The 22,414-nt window shown below is 44.4% G+C and overlaps 1 protein-coding gene across 1 annotated transcript in view; it reads right to left on the bottom strand.

Annotated features, from left to right (window-relative positions):
* CPO (carboxypeptidase O) overlaps window positions 1–22,414 on the bottom strand; it is a 67,949-nt gene that overhangs the window by 1,499 nt on the left and 44,036 nt on the right. Inside the window, exon 10 of the mRNA XM_030209747.1 lies at window positions 8,012–8,096. Coding sequence (XP_030065607.1) covers window positions 8,012–8,096 — 85 coding nt within the window. The remainder of the gene's footprint in view (window positions 1–8,011; window positions 8,097–22,414) is intronic.

Below are 22,414 nucleotides of genomic sequence, written 5' to 3'. Positions count from 1 at the left end.
TAAGTTTGAGGTACTAGATGAGGGAATGTATATCGCTGGATTATGAAAATATGTTATCTTGCCGTTAAAAAAACATAGCATTCAGAAAAGACTGAACTTGAAAAGTGGAAGCAGTTTATTATATATTTTAATTCCATTTTAATCTAACAATACAAAAAATAAATAATATTAGAGCTAATAATAAGCAATGCTACATTTGGGTTAAGGTTATTATAGGCCTACTAGAGGAGAATAGCTATAGATCTCTGAAACTGGGCTCAGAAAAGGAAAAATCATTGTGTGAAGCAATGGAACAGAGAGCACAAAACAATACCCACACTCCCTCTAGTGACAATTACCAGCATTCACATTCTGCCAGCTACCAACGTTTCTCCACCTTCTACAACCCCAGCCACACCACAGTCTCTCTTTACCAACCTATCCTCAAATTATATCCTGTCCTACAACTCTTAAGACCCCACCCTTGCTCATTCTGTCATCAGCCAGTGGGAACAGCTGTGCAATGGAGCTGGGGGGTTGAGGGAGGAGAACAGAGGCCTATTGGCATCTACAACTATCTGCAGTTGAGGAAGGAGGCCTGTTTATAATACTGAACCTACCAGGAAAGTAGTAGTTGTAACTAAGAAATTGGGTGAATCAGCCCACAGAGTAATGTGATTTTATAGGAAAGCAGTGACTCGAGCTCAGGGTTGCTTCAGCACCTTTTTTGACATTGAAAGTTAATGTGCTTTTTAAGAAGCTTAGGGGCCCTTTTACAAAGGCACATTAGGCGCTATGTGCATGCAGCATGCGCCTAAATGAGACTACTGCCAGACTACTGCGCCCCCTGGTGATAATTTTAGATTTGACACGTGCCCATAACGCCTGGATGGTTTATTTCCTTCCACACGCGTGTAGCACATGAGCCCTTACCACTAGATCAGTGGGTGGTGTTAAGGGCTCAGGCCGGTTTTGGACGCGTGCCGGTTTCAGTTTTACCATACGCCCTTTTTTCTGTCCCATTTTAAAAAAGCCCTTTTTTGCAGATGCGGTAAAAACTGGCCCAGCACACGCCCAATACACACGCTTACACTACCGCAGGCCACTTTTTACCGTAGCTTAGTAAAAGGACCCCTTAATTAGCTGATAGAAAATGATAGTGAAATAATCTGTTTAAACTTTGCTTTCTTTTTATTTTTAAATGAGTTAGGAGTAGTACACATACATTTTAGCTTAGGCATGCTGCATTATAGGGATTAAGCAGAAGGATTTAGCTGTGAATTAGTTCACAAGGCATTTTATTTATTCTTAGAGGCCTAGTGTAGCTGATAGAACTCCCAAAATCAAATGGACTTTCAAATAAGCCTACATGGAGAAACAGGATTCAAGTTTCCAAGAAGTTTATCTTTATTCATTTGATAGACTGCCTTTCAAATACTGTCAAAGCAGTTTACAATAAAATTCAAATAAAACTTACACTTGAGACAAAGACAAGAAGTTAAAATTTTATCGGTGAGCTAAGAAAAAAAATACAGAAAAGTGATAAAAACACAAACCAATCCCTATTACGAAATCTGATCTCCATGATCCTCAGGGAAACCCAGATTTATAATTTAGACCGAGACACGGACTAAACCAAATACAAAATATATCAAATAATCAACACAGGCAGAAACAAACACTAAGAGCCCCATTTTACCTAAAATGTAGAGATTGGAAATCAGATATCCAGGTCAAGATGTGTTCAGTTGATATTTTAGAAAAAGGATCTGCCGATATAGAGCTTTTTCTAAAATAATTGCAGAAATATACACATATTTGCTGGCACATGCAGTGGGAGCAGCTATTTACAAATATACACATGGGAAAAATCAGCTAGGAAATGGCAACCAACCTGTGTGAGCCATTTTACAGACTTATATGTATAAATGCTGCTAATTATCTACAGACGCTGCCATATTTATTTTCAACTAGCTGTCCCTGCTGGCGTTGCTCAGCGATAGGTTAGTACTTTGTAATTGATAAAAGCAAGGTTTATTTGTGTGTAATAACACTGTATAAGTATGCTGAGGGGTGAGTGTGAGTGGAAGTGTGCTTCTCTGGGGTGTATGAGAACAGGTGAGTGTTAGTGGGGGTGTGGTACTGAGGGGTGAGTGTGGGTACGCTGTTCTGGGGTGTATGGTTGGGATTATGTTGCTGAGGGGTGTGCAAGAACGGTGAGTGTAAGTGGGGTATTTTGCTGATTGCTGTATTAGAATGGGTGAGTGTGAGTGGGGGGGGGAGTGAGAATGGCTGAGTGTGACTGGGGTGTTTTGCTGAGGGGTGTGTGAGAAAAGGTGACATTGACGTTGAGTTTAACACTCTTAAATCAGAAAATGTGGAGATTGGATCCATACCTGGCACTAACTTTTCTTTTTCAATCAATTTGTTTAGGTTGATTTTCTTGATTAGTTGTTTCTTTCAATCTAGCAAATGCCTGCAGTTTGGCATTCATCATTTTCTTGTCAAGGGCATATTGAAATTCAGTTTCCTGCCCTTTTCAAGGAGCGTTCCCCTGGTGTGGTAGTGAATTCATGCACACACACACTTCCCAGCTTGACCCCAGCAGTCTCTGACCGCCCCCCTCCCCCCCCCCCCCCCCCCCCCCCGGTACTGAAATAGTTAGGGAAGAGGGTATTAGAGAATGAGAGAGGGACAACTGCACAGCTGCTGTCTGTGTTTCTTCCCACCAGTCTCTGTCACAGTCTCTCAACCCCTCAATTTGTCACTTAGTAGTCTGTCTCATCTCTGAACCTCCCTTGTACTAAAATTGTTAGGGAAGAGGTTATTAGAGAATGAGAGAGGATGAACTGTACACCTGCTGTCCCTGTTTCTCCCCACCTGTCTCTGATATCCTCACCCTGTCCCAAGTAGTTTGTCACTTAGCAAGAAAGAACTTTACGACCTGCAGCCTATTCTTTTAATGGCTGGAGGTATTGCTCCCCCTCCCCTGAGTCCCCCCCCCCTGTGAAAAGAATCGCTTCAAACTACACAATAACCTTGGCAACAGCGCATAGAGTCTGCATGCCGAGTTTGGTGGCTGTATTTCTTCAGGGGCCAGAGGAGTTCAGACATGAACAAACACACGCATCTGCTTTATATAGAGAGATTTGAAGGGGGAAATACACAACGGGTAATTGAGAAGGATACCTTTTATAGAGAGGAAGTTGTTAACATTGGCTACCGATAAGATGGGTTATTTTACTGTTAACCCAGATTATTAGTAACTATGTTTCATTGAATAAATGGGGCCTGTGCTAAAATAGCAAGAGTTAGTGATAAAGCAACCCATCTTAACAGTAGCCCATATTGATAACTTCTCCCTTTAATGCTTTTTGTACAAGGCTGGCTAAAACAAGCATTTTTTTAAATGTCTGCCAGGAAGCAGCTGTACATCTTGACATGGAAACATTAGGTCATACACATACATTCTTTTTAAGAAATGAGGAATACATATGTCGATTTTTCACATGCCCAGACCACAGCCAAACCAGGTCCCCAACATGCCCTCTTGAAATGTTTATATATTATGGACATCCACATGTAAATTGAGCCCTTTCTAAAATTCCCATTTTTGTGCACAAGATAAGTAATTTGTATTTTTCAATCTTTGAATGTTTGCAACATCACTTATTTATTTTGAAAATGCATCTGCCATGTTGTGGAGTTTTCGACCAGTTGATATCCAATCTCTTGCTTTTGTTTGTTTTAAACAAATTGTAGAGGACATACAATCCAGAGCCCAAGGATCCGTAGGCCACCCCGCCTTACTACACTCCCGACTGCAGTCAGGAGACCCCAGCTGTCCTCGTTCAACTGGAGTAGGGGACCACAGGCTGGTGTCTCAGGAGCCTTGCCCTTCATCGGTGGCTCATACATGGGACTAGGTCTGCAGACCACAGCCCTGGGATCCCACAACACATTCAGCCAGAGACCTTAGTCAACTTCAGGTCCCTAGGAGCACTCCTGTCCTGCTTCACCAATCCAGCATGTGCCAGCATCTGCTGGAGATAGAGAATATTGACAAGTTCCAGGACTGCACTACTTCTTACAGCAGTGATGATGTCACTGGAAGTGATTTTCCTTCTCTATCTTCACCAATATGCTGGCAGGACAGCATAACCAATATGTCTGGGCTGGTCTAGGAGGAGGATAAGGAATGACTGCAGCTGAGTCTCATAGAAGGCAATTCTATAACTATGCACCTATAATTAAATACCCAGAGGGCTCTTGATAGGCACAAATTCTGTACAAGAATGTAAGCAAATACTTTCCTTTACAGAATACTAGCTTAAAAGGATATACAAGCATATAATTTAGGTATGAACACTTATGCCAGCCATAGATATGCATGGAACATAGAGGCACTCATTTTCGAAGCAGATGGACTTCTCAAAAGGGTCAAAAAATGTCCTGCCAAAAACGTCCAAATCGTGATTTTCAAAAAGACAGAAGCTAGATGTTTTTCACTGAATTCATACAAATAGCAAGGGGGCATGTTAAAGGTATGTTTTGGGTGGGCCCAAAATTAGGATGTCTTCCAGCGATAATGGAATGGGAAGGAACGTCTAAGTCTATAATGAAGTAGGTTTTTATCTAGACCTGTTTTCAATCACATCCAAGTTTTTAAAAGAGTCTCTGAATTAATTAAGGCTTGACCCCTCCTCAGTCCCCCAGTGGATGCTGTCTCCCTCCCACCACCTTAAGAACTTAGGGGTCCTTTTACTAAGCTGCAGCAAAAGGGGGTCTGCACTGGCATCAGCACATGTTTTTGATGCGCGCTGAGGCCACCTTTTACCACAGCAGGTAAAAAGCTGGGTTTTTTAAAGAGATGGCTGTGCAGCAAATGAAGCACTGATAGGTACTGAGGGGGAGAGGGATCTTGGTGTGATAGTATCCGAGGATCTGAAGGCGACGAAACAGTGTGACAAGGCGCTGGCCGTAGCAAGAAGGTTGTTAGGCTGTATAGAGAGAGGTGTGATCAGCAGAAGAAAGGAAGTGTTGATGCCCCTGTACAAGTCGTTGGTGAGGCCCTACCTGGAGTATTGTGTTCAGTTTTGGAGGCCGTACCTTGTGAAGGATGTTAAAAAAATGGAAGCGGTGCAAAGAAAAGCTACGAGAATGGTACGGGATTTGCGTTCCAAGACGTATGAAGAGAGACTTGCTGACCTGAACATGTATACCCTGGAGGAAAGGAGGAACAGGGGTGATATGATACAGACGTTCAAATATTTGAAAGGTATTAATCCGCAAACAAATCTTTTCCGGAGATGGGAAGGCGGTAGAACGAGAGGACATGAAATGAGGTTGAAGGGGGGCAGCCTCAGGAAAGATGTCAGGAAGTATTTTTTCACAGAGAGGGTGGTGGAGATGAAAACGGTAACGGAATTCAAACATGCGTGGGATATGCATAAAGGAATCCTGTGCAGAAGGAATGGATCCTCAGAAGCTTAGCCGAAATTGGGTGGCGGAGCAGGTGGGGGGAAGAGGGGTTGGTGGTTGGGAGGCGAGGATAGTGGAGGGCAGACTTATACGGTCTGTGCCAGAGCCGGTGATGGGAGGCGGGAAGTACTGCTGGGCAGACTTGTACGGTCTGTGCCCTGAATAAGGCAGGTACAAATCAAGGTGAGGTATACACATATGTTTGTCTTGTTGGGCAGACTGGATGGACTGTGCAGGTCTTTTTCTGCCGTCATCTACTATGTTACTTGCCGTGTGGCCATTTTGGAGGGAGCACTTACCGCCAGCCATTGAGGTGGCGATAAGTGCTCCCATGCTTAACCCAGTGGTAACCAGGCAATGAACAGCACTGCCCGATTACCGCCGGGTAAACACCGGTGCTACAAAAATAAAAATATTTTTGTAGCACCGGAAATGATTTGTGCTGGGGGTGGGAACTACCGCCGGGTTGCTGCGGTAGCCCGGTGGCACTTCTGGTTTAGCGAGCGGTAAGCCCATGTAGGGTTTACCGCCACTTCGTAAAAAAAACCCTGAAAGTGAAAGTGGATACCAGGTGCTATGACAACATCAGGTATTGTGGACATACTCAACAGAGCAGCAAGTATCTTTCAGGAGTAGCCTAGTGGTCAGTGTAGTAGACTGTACACAAGGAGACCTATCTCCAAATCCAACGCTAACTAGTTCTCTCTTGGCGGAAACTGTGAGCCCTCCAAATACAGAAAAATACCTTCTGTATCTACATGTAGGAGACACCTTCAAGCTTGAAGGCTATTGTATTGGTATTCAGTTAGGGTACAGTAAGTTTGTATCTATGCCTGGGTGGCTCACAATATATAATAAAGGAGTTAAGGTGGAATTTGTACCTAAGCTCTGGAACTCATTGCTGGAGGATGTAGTAACTGCGGTTAGTGTATCTTGGTTTAAAAAAGGTTTGGACAAGTTCCTGGAGGTAAAGCCCATAATCTGTTAATGAGATGGGCATGGAGGAAGCCACTGCTTGCCCCGGGATTGGTAACATGGAATTTTGCTACTAATTAGGTATCTGCCAGGATACTTGTGACCTTGGTTGGACACTGCTGGAAGCAGGATACTGGGCTAGATGGACCACTGATCTGACCAGGTATGGCTATTCTTATGTTCTTATGCTTTGATAGCAGCTGCTTTTTGCTGCCCTAGGCAACCACCTAGGGGGTAATTTTCTACAGGTCACTAAAAGTATGTGCGCTAAGTGCAACTTCTATAACAGTAATTATATGCAGAATTACAAGTGTAAGTCCGCATTTACATGCATAACATTAGGTATAAGCACTTACACTAACTCTGTGGCAGGCATAAATGCTTGTGCCTAAATGTGGCAGTTACGCATATAACAGACAAGTATTCTAAAACCTCTGTGCATAAGAGCTTGGCGTGCCCCTGCCCCGCCTCTCCCAAGTACACATACCTCTCACAGTTATGCACTATGGGGTCCTTTTACTAAACCGCAGGAGGGCTAATACGTGGGTAGCACATGCCAAGTCGACACTATCACCGGAGTAGTGTGGGCGCCCAGGCGGTATTTCCGAAGTTGGTACGCGCTGTTTCCTGCAGTCGAAAGTAGTTTTCTACTGTAGAGGGCATTCCCAGCAGTAATCGGCAGTGCGCCCATATTGCCGTGTGCTGCCTGATTTACTACATGAGTAGCACATGAGCTCTTTCCGCCAAGTAAATAGGTGGTGGTAAGAGCTCAGGCAGTAAATAGCTGCGTGCCACTTTTAATATTAGTGCATGGTCATTTACTGCTCCATTTTAAAAAAGGACTTTTTACCCGCCTCGGTAAAAAATGGCCAAGCGCATGCCAATTTCACGTGCTCACACTAGCTCAGACCTCTTTTTACCGCAGCTTAAAAGGGCCCCTATGGAATTTAGGTGCTAACATTAAAGAAAAATGCCGAAGCGCAGGTACACACATCACTGCAAATCGGTGTCAGTGAGTGACCGTTAACTCCATTAATTGTCATTTATTGGCTTAGTGCTAATTTGCGCCCAATTAAGGAGTGAACTTACATGTGCAACTGCTACTATCTAGGGCCACCGAGAGACAAAGACGGGCTTAGGGCAAACAACTCTCAGGGCCTGCGCACACCCCCCACCCCCGGGCTTGCTTACTTGTCTCCTCTCTTGCTCTGTTCTGCTGCACAGGTCCTTCTTCCTGCCACATTCCACCTCCCTGTGGCAGGAAGAAGGAGAAGGACCTGCTACTATTCAAACCTGTGTGCAAATGTCCACCCAAGGCATGTAAATTTGCATGCGATATTGTAGAATGAGAAGGCTAGTGTACCTAATGGTGAAGCCAGCCTTGAATGTGTTTGCTGGCAAGCATTCAAAGCAGAGAGGGAGAAGCAGAGGACTGTGACCCTGTGATACAGCCTTTTATGTTTATCAGAGGTTTACATAGGTATGTGGAAGGTAACATACTGTTTTGCAATTTTCAGACCAGTCATTCCTTTTTTTTCTTGTAGCAGGGCCACTAAATTGCAGGTGTGATACTTACATAAGATATGAGAGGCTGAGCCTACTCTATAAACAGTCCCATACTTCTTCTGTATTGCAGCTGCAGCTATCTCTGCAACTTTTATCTGTCCAAAGAAACAAAAATAAGAGAACAAAGCTCAATCACGCAATAAAGATAAAATAGGAAAAAAAACAGAAAAAAGAATTCAACCAGGAAGCATAGAACTCATACCCCCTGTTTACAAAGCCATGCTAGCGGCTGTTGATGCGGTAAAGCCCATTCACTTTGAATAAGCCGTGTCGGCATTGCCGCATGGCTTTGTAAACAAGGGGGATAACGTTTATACTAAGCTACACCCATAGGCAAAGAAGGCCAATACAGGAAAGCAATAACAATTTTAAAATAAAATCATATTTTCAGAAGAGGACTGAATAAAATCTAGAATTAGGATTGTTGTCAGAACTAGAATAAAATAAAAATAAAAATTATATGTTTGCAACTGAATGAGAACTAGAACTAAAATTTTATGCTGAACTAAAATATCACTGTTTTGGATGCTAAACTTACCTTTTCTATTTTGTTAGTCGTTCAAAAATCGTTCTGCCGACTCAGAAAACTTCAGTCTCTTTGTCCATATTTCAATAAGAAAGCTATGTCTACTCTTATTCATGCATTGGTCACAAGCTTGATTGTTGTAATGCACTTTTGGTTGGCCTGCCTTCACATCAAATACATCGGTTACAGCTGGTTCAGAATACAGCTGTGAAGTTTTTATATATTGTGAAGAAATACAACCATGCATCTCCATTGTTTGAACAGCATTGGTGTCTGGTTAGCTATAGGATTTCATACAGGATTCTGTTGTTGATTCATCAGGTGTATTCTTCGATTCCTCCTTGTTTGTCTTCTCTTCTAATACTGCACCATCCTAGTCATTCTTTCAGATCTTCCTCTGCTAATCATTTTGGTCAGTCTGTCTATGACTGAACGTGATAAGATTTTTGCTGCTGTGCCCCTTCCTTGTGGAATAAACTTCCTTCTGATTTAAGATGTATTTTTTTCTAGACCTAAATTTCAGAAGGCTCTGAAGACTGGGGGGCCCACAGATTAAAATCTACTACCATGGGGTGCACTCAGGCGTCCTGCGGTAGTTTTGTGTTCGGCGCACACTACCCATGCACTACAAAATAGAAAATATTTTTTAGCACTGGAAGTGTGATTGGGGGCAGAGAGTAGGCATGCCCAGCATTAATCGGTTAGCGCAGCTGCATTGCCACACACTAAGAGGCTAATGCGGCCACTGGTGGTAGTCCCGCCCTGAGCGCACGCCATTTCTGGAAACCCCCAGAAATAGCTTGCATGGTGATAACCCAGTGGTAATCGGGCATAGATGCGCGCTGCCTGGTTACCGCCAGGTTAGCATGGGAGCCTTTATCGCCACATCCACTGCATGCAAATCTCTCTCATGAATATTCATTGATACCTATGCCAGACCAAACAGTTATAGTACAGCTTCTACTTTATTTTCAAATATTTTAATCCATTTAACAAATACTTAAATACCCCAGATCATTCAACCGCATTCACATAAACACTCTTCCATAAACCTATTCTCACTAATACATCAATAACTACTGCCATAAAGCACATCTGAACAGCTTACCACCCTCAGCTGTGCTGTGGTAAGCAGAGCTCTTTATCTATATATGACCACCTTAAGAGTCACAACACTTCCCTCCTGTGATCTAAATCTTTACAAGTCCTTTACAATCCAGGTTTGTCCTCCACTTTCATTATGCAAAAGCGTCTTTCATGCAGTGTCTTTCAAATCCTTAAATTCTTGTTTCATGCAGAGAGTATCCTTAAATTCATGATAATATCCAAGTCCTTGCATATCTTTAGTTCAGATGGTTAGCAGTAGTTAAACCCAAAATAGCTTACAGCCACACACATATATTCAATTTGCCATGCTTTTGACCCAAACTCTACACAGCCTGTGTTTCACTGTTAAAGCGTCATCAGGAGTCGGGTTCTTTTGAATAATTCTCACAGCTTATGGGTACTGCGTGGGGAGGCTCAACCCCACACGCCTGATGCCACGCTGAATAGCAGACGTGGAAGAGAGAAGCTCCCGTCCCCCGTCTGAAATAACGGCCAATTAACGACATCCAGCTGGCGGAAAAAGATCTTTTTTGGACGTTGATAGTTCAACATAGCAAAGCGGGTGTGGAAGATTGTTGCGTGAGAGCGGCTGGCAACCAAAGCGCAGCGAAAACAGAACGAGAAGCCAAAGGTGGCTGAAATGCACAAAATGGTGACGGGGAGGAAGAGGGCCCGAGCTCTGTCAGCTCCGCATGGGTGGCGGAAATCATCACAGAGGTCACCCAGGCCTTAAATAAATCGCTAGATCAAAAATTCCAAAAGATGACAGATAAATTGGAATTAATGGATGACAAGATGGAATTGCTGAAGAGTGAATTCACTGCATCGTGCCAGCGAATATCCGACATCGAAGATCGAATGCAGCAAATGGACACTGATAAAATGGCGCTGCATGAACGGGTAAAAGAATTGGAGAGAAAGTAGGTGATATGGAAAATCGCTCTAGAAGAGCAAATCTTCGTTTAGTAGGAATACCTGAAGAAATTGCAGACTCCGAATTGCGGTTGAGATTGGAGGAATGGCTTCGGGCCAAACTACAGCCACAATCACGAGCAGGCCGCTCAGAATTGAGCGGGCACATAGGCTAGGCCCGAAGAGGAGCAGAGACATGAAACCCAGGGTGGTGATCCTCAAACTACTGAATTACGCCCATAAGATGGAAATCTTAAAAGAGATCAGGGCAAATAGACCGCTGCAGAATAATAACACACCTATACTATGTTTTCAGGATTTCTCCACCAGGGTGTCGCAGCTCAGAAAAGCATTCTCACCTATATGTTCAACCCCACATCAGCGCCAAGTGCAGTTTGCGCTGCTCTACCCAGCTCGTTTGAAAGTTTTCTTTGATGGAAGGGCGACGCTTTTGGAGACACCAGAAGCAGTGAGGGAATTCCTGAACAAAAATATAACATCACCAAGGGCGACAGCTGAATGAGCGGGACTGCGATACACATGAACAACATGAAACAGAAAAGACAACGGACTTGAGAGGAAAATAACTTTTAATAAAGATCAGTTCTGCTAATAATGCCATTTGACCACGCCGAGAGTACATGGAGATGAGGTGGAGGGATGGCAAGAACATGAAGAGCAATGAGCCCCCGCGGAGAAATATACACAAACCTGGCTCGGGAGCTAAAATCTCCGCCCCAACATGCATAACAGATGTATAAAACAACTGTGAGAATAATTTCGATGGTAATGACAAGCTGTACACATTTTTTTTCTTTTTTTTTCTTTCTTAAAGTTCCGCGTTAGATAAGGGCATGATGGAGATAGAAGTAGGCTAATGTGCAAATAGGGAAGAGATGTTTTTCTTTCATGGCGGAAGATCAATTAGCTGTTAAGGGGAAGAAAGAGAAGCAGCATATGTGAGAGGGAATGTGATGCCCTTAGGAATTATCACGGGGGGGGGGGGGGGTTGATAAGAAAGGGAGACCAACATGTATACGATGGAGGTTTGAATAGAAATATAGGTGAATGGGAAAGATGGAAATGGGTTATTTCTGTTGGTCAACAACACATTGCATTGCCTGGTTTATTGGATCTTACAGCTAAAGTGGGGGAAAGCATACACTAGCAATTTGATATGCATTGTTTAAAGGGTTGTCACTGTATATAATTATGCGAAATTGTCTGAGTAAAATGGGAATAAGAGTCACACAAGGGAGTGGTTAAAAGTTGTGGGGCTGCCCTGGGTGGGGGCTCCTCTCTGATGGTGACCTGATAGGAGAAGCCTAACGGGTCAGATGTGGATGGGCAAATCTATTTTTAGGTTGTTTAGGGAAGGGACGGTTAAGGGGGGGACAATATAAGGGGAGAGGGGGACAGGGGGGAAGACGAGGGGGTGGGAGGGTGGGTTCGGCTATGTATCCCCCGAGGAAGGTACTAAGAGGATGGGCTCTGAAAAGGGAAAGAAAAATGACATCACTAAAGGGTTCTGATGAGGAAGGAACAGGAGGGTTGGAGGCTGGGCTGATTCTCCTGATAAAAGAACATGATGGAAATAGGACACAGTGGGAAAAGAAGAGAGAAGGATGAAAGGGTTGAAATTTATATCCTGGAATGTAGGGGGGATAACATCACCAATTAAACGTCAGAAAGTCCTCCAGCTGCTAAATAGACAGAAAGCAGATATAGTATTTTTACAAGAGACCCACTTAACAGCTCTGGAACATGCGAAATTTAAGAGATGGTGGGTAGGGGCACTGGTAGAAGCTCCGGCCCAAAATCGGAAAGCAGGAGTGATGATTTTGTTTCGGAAATCATTAGATGTGCAGATTAAAGGATGTTGGTGGGCGCCGGATGGTCGATACATTATAGCCAAGGTGCTCCTTAACAACCAAAATTTTTTGCTGGCTAATGTTTATGCGCCAAATACATACAGTCAACATTTTTTCAAGTCGCTGGTCCACATTCTTGCTCAACATGAGGGTGTACTGGTGATACTGGGAGGAGATCTAAACACGGTTGGTGACCCCAGTCTGGACTCCTCCGCAGGTAGAAGAACAGAAGCTGGGACAGGAGGGAAAGGGATTCCATTACTCTGTGAGGCCCTGGACTTGGTAGATGTATGGCGACTGCTCCATCCAAGTGATAGGGACTACACTCATATTTCTAGAGCTCATTCCACAGAGGCCCACATAGACTATTGGCTTTTGTTTGGTGGGATTTTCTCAAAAGTTCAAGATGCGGGAATTGGGCCATATGGGGTGTCCGGCCATGCTTATGTTTGGTGGACACTGCGGGACCAATCTAGATCTGGATAGCAATACCATTGGCAATTTCCAACATCTTTGATGCAGGATGGGGAGTTTAGGGAACATCTTGAAAATAAATGGAAAGACTACCAACTAGACAATGCGACGCACTGCGTAGATCCCATACTCTTTTGGGATGCTGCGAAGGCAGTGTTGCGAGGGGTTATAATTGCATACACGAGTCATAAGAAAAAGATGAGGGATAAAGCTATTCTGTGTCTCAATAAGCAGGTAATAGAAGCTAGGCAGCAGTGGGCGGTTAGGCCTTCACCCCAAAATAAGACAACACTCTTGGCTGCTCAAGCAGCCTTGAATACTCTGCTGCAAGCGAGAGCAGTAAAGTCGATGCAATATTATAAATATCAACTATACCTGCACGGTAATAAGCAAGGGAGAATGCTGGCAGGTGTTAAAAGAAAAGAAGGTAGGAGAAAGATATAAGTACATAAGTAATGCCATACTGGGAAAAGACCAAGGGTCCATTGAGCCCAGCATCCTGTCCACGACAGCGGCCAATCCAGGCCAAGGGCACCTGGCAAGCTTCCCAAACGTACAAACATTCTATACATGTTATTCCTGGAATTGTGGATTTTTCCCAAGTCCATTTAGTAGCGGTTTATGGACTTGTCCTTTAGGAAACCGTCCAACCCCTTTTTAAACTCTGCTAAGGTAACCGCCTTCACCACTTTCTCCGGCAACAAATTCCAGAGTTGAATTATACGTTGGGTGAAGAAACATTTTCTCCGATTTGTTTTAAATTTACTACACTGTAGTTTCATCGCATGCCCCCTAGTCCTAGTATTTTTAGAAAGCGTGAACAGACGCTTCACATCCACCTGTTCCACTCCACTCATTATTTTATATACCTCTATCATGTCTCCCCTCAGCCGTCTCTTCTCCAAGCTGAATAGCCCTAGCCTCCTTAATCTTTCTTTATAGGGAAGTCGTCCCATCCCTACTATCATTTTAGTCGCCCTTCGCTGCACCTTTTCCAATTCTACTTTATCTTTCTTGAGATGCTGGGACCAGAATTGAACACAATACTCAAGGTGCGGTCGCACCATGGAGCGATACAACGGCATTATAACATCCTCATATCTGTTTTCCATACCTTTCCTAATAATACCCAACATTCTATTCGCTTTCCTAGCCGCAGCAGCACACTGAGCAGAAGGTTTCAGTGTATTATTGACGACTACACCCAGATCCCTTTCTTGGTCCGTAACTCCTAACGTGGAACCTTGCATGACGAAGCTATAATTCGGGTTCTTTTTTCCCACATGCATCACCTTGCACTTGCTCACATTAAATGTCATCTGCCATTTAGTCACCCAGTCTCCCAGTTTCGTAAGGTCCTCTTGTAATTTTTCACAATCCTGTCGCGATTTAACAACTTTGAATAACTTTGTGTCATCAGCAAATTTAATTACCTCGCTAGTTACTCCCATCTCTAAATCATTTATAAATATATTAAAAAGCAGCGGTCCTAGCACAGACCCCTGAGGAACCCCACTAACTACCCTTCTCCATTGTGAATACTGCCCATTTAACCCCACTCTGTTTCCTATCCTTCAACCAGTTTTTAATCCACAATAGGACATTTCCTCCTATCCCATGACCCTCCAATTTCCTCTGTAGCCTTTCATGAGGTACCTTGTCAAACGCCTTTTGAAAATCCAGATACACAATATCAACCGGTTCCCCTTTGTCCACATGTTTGTTTACTCCTTCAAAGAACTGAAGATCTTGCAGCTCAGGAAGCCCGAGGGCACCCTAGTGAGAACTGACGAGGAAATAGCTGATACTTTTAGGCAGTATTACCAAGAGCTTTATACGAAACCCACAGAAGATGAGTTGGATAGTCAGGCTTATTTGGAGGGGTGCACATTGCCGCTCCTCCGAGAGACACAACGAGCTAAGTTAAATCAAGATATTACAGAGGATGAGGTGATACAGGTGATACAGCAAGGGGCTTTGGGTAAAGCACCGGGCCCTGATGGACTCCGGTATGAGTTTTATAAAATTCTAAAATATCAGATTAGTTTGCCCCTAGCAGCCCAATTTAATAAATTTATAGAAAACAGGGAGCTGTCTGAATCGTTGAGGGAGGCTAGAGTGGTGGTTTTGCTAAAACCGGGCCGAGACCCGGCATGCACTGCCTCCTATCGACCAATATCTCTGATGAATGTAGAGGCAAAGTTATATGCAAAAATTCTAGCCAACAGATCAGCGGTAATGCTGCCCTCACTGATACAGCATAGTCAGGCGGGATTTGTCAGAGGGAGAACAATTACGAAAAATATGAGGAAAGTACTGGCTTCAGTGGACTGGGTGGAACGGCATGGAACGCCTTCTCTGCTGATAAGTTTTGATGCTGAGAAGGCGTTCGATAGAGTTAGCTGGGACTTCCTATTTACAACTTTACAAGCATATGGGTTTGAAGGTCCATGGGTGCAGGCAGTGAGAGCTCTTTACAAGGACCCAAGAGCAGTGATATGGGTAAATGGAATCACATCAGAAGCCAAAGCAAAGGGGGACTAGACAAGGCTGCCCACTGTCCCCAATGTTATTTGTGCTGAGTATTGACCCACCGATTAGAGAGATTATGATGAACCTGGAGATTAGAGGAGTTAAAATGGGTCACCGGGAATTTAAGATATCGGCTTTTGCCGATGATTTATTGATGCATCTAACGGAGCCCAGGAACTCCCTGCCAGTGTTGATGGAGAGCTTCAATGAATTTGGAAATTTTTCAGGACTTAAATTGAATCTAGACAAATCAAACCAATAACGTGATACGCAGAAATTGGGAAGGCCCCTTCCCTTTGAAGTGGGCCACTCGGCACTTTAAGTATTTAGGTATTCATCTCCCATACAAAACATTTTTAGTACATAAGTTGAATATTATTTTCTACTGGAGCAGACGAAGCAATCGTTATCAAAGTGGGCATTGCTGCCTATTTCGCTACATGGGCGGATCCAATTATTTAGTATGATCATATTTCCCAAGTGGCTATATATGCTGCAAACACTGCCGATCAAACTTACAAAGAAGGAGCTAGGTGAGCTATATAAAGTGATATCTAAATTTTACTGGCAAGGGAAAAAACCTAGGACCCCTTTTAAACACCTGATTGGACCTTGGAAGAGAGGAGGACTTGGGATACCAGACATACAAAATTACAATTGGGCATGTTTGTTAAGGTATTTGGGAGACTGGGGTGTTAGATAATCAAGTTTACACGCCAAGGGCACTGGAGCAGGTTTTACATGCTAAATGGAGTGTTTTGTCGCTGCTCCAGTGCCCTAGGGCTAAAATACCGGGTGAACAGCGGTCCGGCTTCCTCTTGAAATCAATGAGACTTGCATGGATATATTTGATTGCATTACTGAAAGGGACGGGGCAGCATTCAGATATATTACCATTGGTTGGCAATGTGGAGTTTGCGCCAGGGATGGATAATCCAAGCTTTAAGCGATGGGCACAGAACGGGGTCAAATATATAGGAGATCTGCTAGATGAAGAGGGGAAATTTGTATCATGGGAGGCGTTGCTGAGTTCAGGGAAAATAGAGTATCGGGATATATTTGCTTACAGACAGGTACAGCATTATGTCTCCACTATAGACTTGAGGGATGAGGGGTTCCCCCTTAAACAGAAATTACTTAATTTCTTTGAACCGCTGCGGGACTGTGGAATGTCAGTGTCAGCCTTGAAGAAAGCTTTGGAGGTTATACAAGCACCTCAGGAGAAGAGGGAGATACAGAGCAAATGGCTTCAGGATCTAGATATGCCTGGGGTTTCGCTTGACATGCACCAATTGGTGGGGAGGATACCGTCTGGGTCGGTAAGTGCAGAGTTGAGAGAGTGCAACTTCCGCCTGCTGCACAGGGCATACTTTACTCAAGAACGCCTATTCAAAGCGGGAGGAATTGATACACCACTTTGTAAGAAATGTAAGACAGAAGTCAACCTTTATACATGCATGGTGGAAATGTGGGCTGATTAAAAAATTTGGGGGGGATATAATAAGGTATTTAAGGAAGCTAGGAGGTAGGCCAATAAAGGTGACGCCATTGGGTTTATTATTGGATAGATATGAAGACTTTGGGCCACAAAATAGATATTTCACAAGTCTGATTCGTAAGGCCGGGATGTTGGACAAGAGGATTATATTGGGGGTGTGGACGAGCGACTTGGCTCCCTCTTATTGGCAATGGAGGAACAGGCAGCATAGTTTGATGCTCCTGGAGGCGCAGCATGCTAAACTTACATTTAAACGAAAACAATATTTTTTAAACGTATGGGACCCTTACATACAATCCCTATCGCATAGGGCTAGAAGCCTAGTACTGAACAACCTCCCTTAAAAAGAATTGACATTAAGGCATGGCATAGAGAGAATTAAGGAACCCAAAGAGCTTAGACAGAAAGGTGGGAGGGGGAGCAGAGCCGAAGAAAGGAAGGGGTTAAGTTGAATTGAAGCTTGGAAACTGAATTTTAGATAGGAGTAGGAGATGGGGAGGAGGGAGGGGGGAATAATTGTGTTACAAAATAATTGTGTTACAAAACTATGTAAGCCACTTTGAGCCTGCAAATAGGTGGGAAAAGGTGGGATACAAATGCAATAAATAAATAAACTTACCAAACTTATGATGACAATCAGTACTGTTGGACCACGGTTAAGATTCTAATCTGAGAAATTGCATATTATTGACGTACATGTCAGTGGCGTTCCTAGGGGGGCTGGCACCCGGGGCGGATTGCCGATTCGCCCCGCCCCCGGGTGCAGCGCCCCCCCCCCCCCCCGATGCAGCGCGGACACCCCCCCCCCGGCGAAAGGACACTCCCGCGATGGAACCCCCCCCCGCCGGGTGCACGCCGCCAGGGGGGTGGGGGTGCCGCGCGCGCCTGTCCTCCGTTGTTCCATGCTTCTTCTCTGCCCCGGAACAGGAAGTAACCTGTTCCGGGGCAGAGAAGAAGCATGGAACAACGGAGGGCAGGTGCGCGCGGCACCCCTCCCCCCCCGGCGGCATGCACCCGGGGCAGACCGCCCCCACCTAGGAACGCCACTGGTACATGTTAAGTTGTAAAGAGGTGTACATTACGATGGTAATCAATAGAAAGTGTTAAAACTAAAACACAGTTGGGGGGGGGGGGTAAAATGTTAAAAGTTTGATGACTGGAAACAGTGATATATATGTGTTGTGTTTATACTGTGATTGTTGTATTAGGGTACGGATATTACTGTACTGAGAGGGCTTTATACCTTCTGACTTGTCATCAATAAAAACCGTTGAAACATAAAGATCTGATGCAAGTAAAAAAAAAAAAAAAAAAAAGAGTTAATAAATGTTCCAGTTCTTTTAATTCTCTGAGTATCGTGTGGTTCCTGAGTGGATGAGCTGATGGGACCAGAGTGAGTAAGTGAGAATATCATGCAGTGCCTCTCGAGCCCCTTCTAACCCAGGATAGCAGAATTGGGTTACATAATCACATAACGACGCATAATTTTATAAATGTTTACACACAAAAAACACTTCTTTAAGAACATGAAAATTCATGTTTTTCATTTGCTGATAATAGTGTGTATTCTTTTGAAAGGGGGCAGTGGCGTTCCTAGGGTGGCTGACACCCGGGGCGGATTGCCAAATCCAAAGGTCACTACTCCATCCTCATCCTCCTCAACCTATCCGCCACTTTTGACACTGTCAATCACAATTTACTACTTGCCACACTGTCCTCATTTGGGTTCCAGGGCTCTGTCCTCTCCTGGTTCTCCTCTTATCTCATGGTTCTTCCTCCACCCCCATCCCGCTCTCTGTTGGAGTTCCTCAGGGATCTGTCCTTGGACCCCTTCTCTTCTCAATCTACACCTCTTCCCTGGGCTCCCTGATCTCATCTCATGGTTTCCAATATCATCTTTATGCTGACGACACCCAGCTTTATCTCTCCACACCAGACATTACTGCAGAAACCCAGGCCAAAGTATCTGCCTGCTTATCTGACATTACTGCCTGGATGTCCAACCGCCACCTGAAACTGAACATGGCCAAGACTGAGCTTATTGTCTTCCCTCCCAAACCCACTTCTCCTCTCCCTCCACGCTCCATCTCAGTTGATAACACCCTCATCGTCCCCGTCTCATCTGCTTGCAACCTCGGAGTCATCTTCGACTCCTCCCTCTCCTTCTCTGCGCATATCCAGCAGCTAGCCAAGACCTGTCGCTTCTTCCTCTATAACATTAGCAAAATTCACCCTTTCCTTTCTGAGCACACCACCCGAACTCTCATCCACTCTCTCATTACCTCTCACCTTGACTACTGCAACCTACTCTTCACTGGCCTCCCACTTAGCCATCTATCCCCCCTTCAGTCCATTCAGAACTCTGCTGCAAGTCTTATCTTCCGCCTGGACCGATATACTCATATCATCCCTCTCCTCAAGTCACTTCACTGGCTTCCAATCAGGTACCGCATACAGTTCAAGCTTCTCCTACTAACCTACAAATGCACTCGATCTGCAGCCCCTCCTTACCTCTCTACCCGTAACCTCCGCTCTCAAGACAAATCCCTCCTTTCAGTACCCTTCTCCACCACCGCCAACTCCAGGCTCCGCCCTTTCTGCCTCACCTCACCCCATGCTTGGAATAAACTCCCTGAGCCCATACGCCAGGCCCCCTCCCTGCCCATCTTCAAATCCTTACTCAAAGCCCACCTCTTCAATGTCGCCTTCGGCACCTAACCACTTTACCTCTATCCAGGAAATCTAGACTGCCCCAACTTGATATTTCGTCCTTTAGATTGTAAGCTCCTTTGAGCAAGGACTGTCCTTCTTTGTTAAACTGTACAGCGTTGTGTAACCCTAGTAGCGCTCTAGAAATGTTAAGTAGTAGTAGTAGTATTCGGGGCCTTCTCCCATTTCTGGGTTTGGACTTGTACCTGTACTGCAGGGTTTTGTTTTTCTTGCTGGTGTATTGCGTTGTATGCTTGTCTGAGATGTAGATTGCGGTGTATGAATGTGGTCGAACAGAAGAGAGTGGGGCGGGGGGAGGGGTTTGGGTGGCTAGTTTGGAGCGTGGCTCGTTTTCTTCTGTACATTCCCACTCAGGGTGGAGGAGTAGCCTAGTGGTTAGTGCAGTGGAAGCCTAGTGGTTAGTGCAGTGGACTTTGATCCTGGGGAACTGAGTTCAATTCCCACTGCAGCTCCTTGTGACTCTGGGCAAGTCACTTAACCCTCCATTGCCCCTGGTACAAAATAAGTACCTGAATATATGTAAACCGCTTTGAATGTAGTTGCAAAAACCTCAGAAATGTGGTATATCAAGTCCCATTTCCCGTTCCCTTTATTGTGGATGTCTGTTTGGTGGTTAGATTGGATTAGAGGGTTGGTGGTGGTCGGGATTTGGGGGGGAGGGTGGGTTGGATGTAGTAGTAGATGTGTGATTTACGAGAGGATTGGGGGGTTTGGAGAGTATCAGCGGGTATTGACACAGAATCTGTTAGGCTATTTTGGATTAGCTCACCTCTGTCAGTTGGAGATTCGCAGCTGTTTATAATCCTATCCTTTGTGTAAATGACATCATTAAAGGTTTTTTTCATATAATGTTAAGGGGCTGAATTCTCCCCAGAAACATCAAAAATTGTTTAAGGAAATTTTGCATCACGGCCCCCAGGTTGTGTTTTTGCAGGAGACCCACTTTAGGAGAGACCACGAGCGGTTGCTGGCTCACCCTCGTTATCCTCATGTGTATTGTGCCTTGGCGAGCGATGGCTCAAAGAAAAGAGGTGTTGCAATTTTATTGCATTCTTCCTTACAGATGACAATGGAACACATAAAGCGACATCCTGCAGGTAGATTTTTATTTTTGACCTTGCATATTGATGCTAACCCAGTAGTGCTGGCCTCAATATATGCGCCAAATCAATCTCAAGAGTTTTTTTTTTCGAAATATTCGCTCTAAGATTCCCATTATGCATGCAGCGCACCTGATTGTGGGGGGAGATTTCAATTCTACCATCCACCCAGCTATGGATAGATCTGGACCTGCTGTGGCAAATGATTATAAGACCTCGCGTGCTTTTGCTGAGCTGGTAAGAGACTTGGGTGTATGTGATCCTTGGCGACTAAGGCATCCGGGTGTTCGGGACTATACCTTCTATTCACATTCTCATGATTCTTACTCTAGGATAGATTATATTTTAGTGGATATTTGTTTGGCCGAAGGGAGCCTTGAAACAGGAATGGGGCCCATTACAATATCTGATCATGCCCCGGTTTGGGTGACCTTTCCTTGCTTTTGTGATGAGGGTAGCGACACAAGACGTACGCTGAATACTTCTTTTTTGCAGGAACCTGAGTTAGTTGCTGGGTATAGAAATGTAGTGAAAGAGTACTTGCAGAATAATTTGCACTTGGTTTCCTCTCTAGGGGTAGTATTGGATGCGCTAAAGGCTGTTACTTGGGGATATTTTCTTCAAAAAGCGAGCCATAAGGCACGTTCACGGAGAGCAGAGATAGCTGAATGTCTGTCTTGACTCCACAATTTGGAAGAACACATAAAACCACTGGTTCTGTTCACACTCTCAGGGAGTTACAGGCCACGCGCTTGCGTTTGGATGGAATTTACTCAGAGCAGCTCCAGTTTATTAACCTGCGTCAATCTCAGACCCATTATGGCCATAGCAATAAACCGGGGCGTTAGTTGGCTTTCCGGCTGCATCAGAAGAGTGTAGACAGGATGATCTTTAAAATAGATGATGGATGTGGATCCTTTCTCACTACATCTCCTTGTATTCGCCATCGTTTTCAGGACTTCTTTCATACTCTTTAATCAGGTGACACGTCTGTATCATCTGCTCATATTGATGAATATTTAGCAGCTCGATCTCTGCTTACTTTATCCCCTGAACAACCAGCCTTATTAGAGTGCCCAATTACAATAGAGGAGGTTCATAAGGTTATCAAACGGCTTCCAGGGGGTAAGTCTCCTGGATTAGACGGTTTCCCGAACAAGTTTTATAAGACTTTCTTAGGGGAATTATCTCCACTCCTATTAGATATCCTTAATGAAGTTTGAGAGGGTAAGCCCCTCCCGAGATCTATGATGGAAGCATGGATAGCTGTGATTCCGAAACCAGGTAAGGACAAGACCAACTGCGCATCATATTGTCCAATCTCGGTTCTCAATTCTGATGTTAAAATCATGGCAAAGGTTTTGGCAAATAGAGTAGCCTAGGTGCTGTTGGTCCTGGTTCATCCGGATCAGGTCAGATTTCTCCCAGGCCGACAAGCTATGGATAATATTCATCGAGTGCTTAACAGGAAAACTTATCTACCCCAACTTGACATTTCGTCCTTTAGATTGTAAGCTCTTCCGAGCAGGGACCGTCCTTAATTGTTAATTTGTACAGCGCTGCGTAACCCTAGTAGCGCTCTAGAAATGTTAAGTAGTAGTAGAGTGCTTAACTTAATTCATCTTGCTCATCAGGATGACTTTGCCTTTTGCCTCCTAGGACT

The sequence above is a fragment of the Microcaecilia unicolor genome, chromosome 7 (assembly GCF_901765095.1).
Source record: "Microcaecilia unicolor chromosome 7, aMicUni1.1, whole genome shotgun sequence".
In the NCBI taxonomy this organism is placed as follows: Eukaryota; Metazoa; Chordata; class Amphibia; order Gymnophiona; family Siphonopidae; genus Microcaecilia; species Microcaecilia unicolor.
This window is presented reverse-complemented; position numbering and strand designations above follow the sequence as displayed.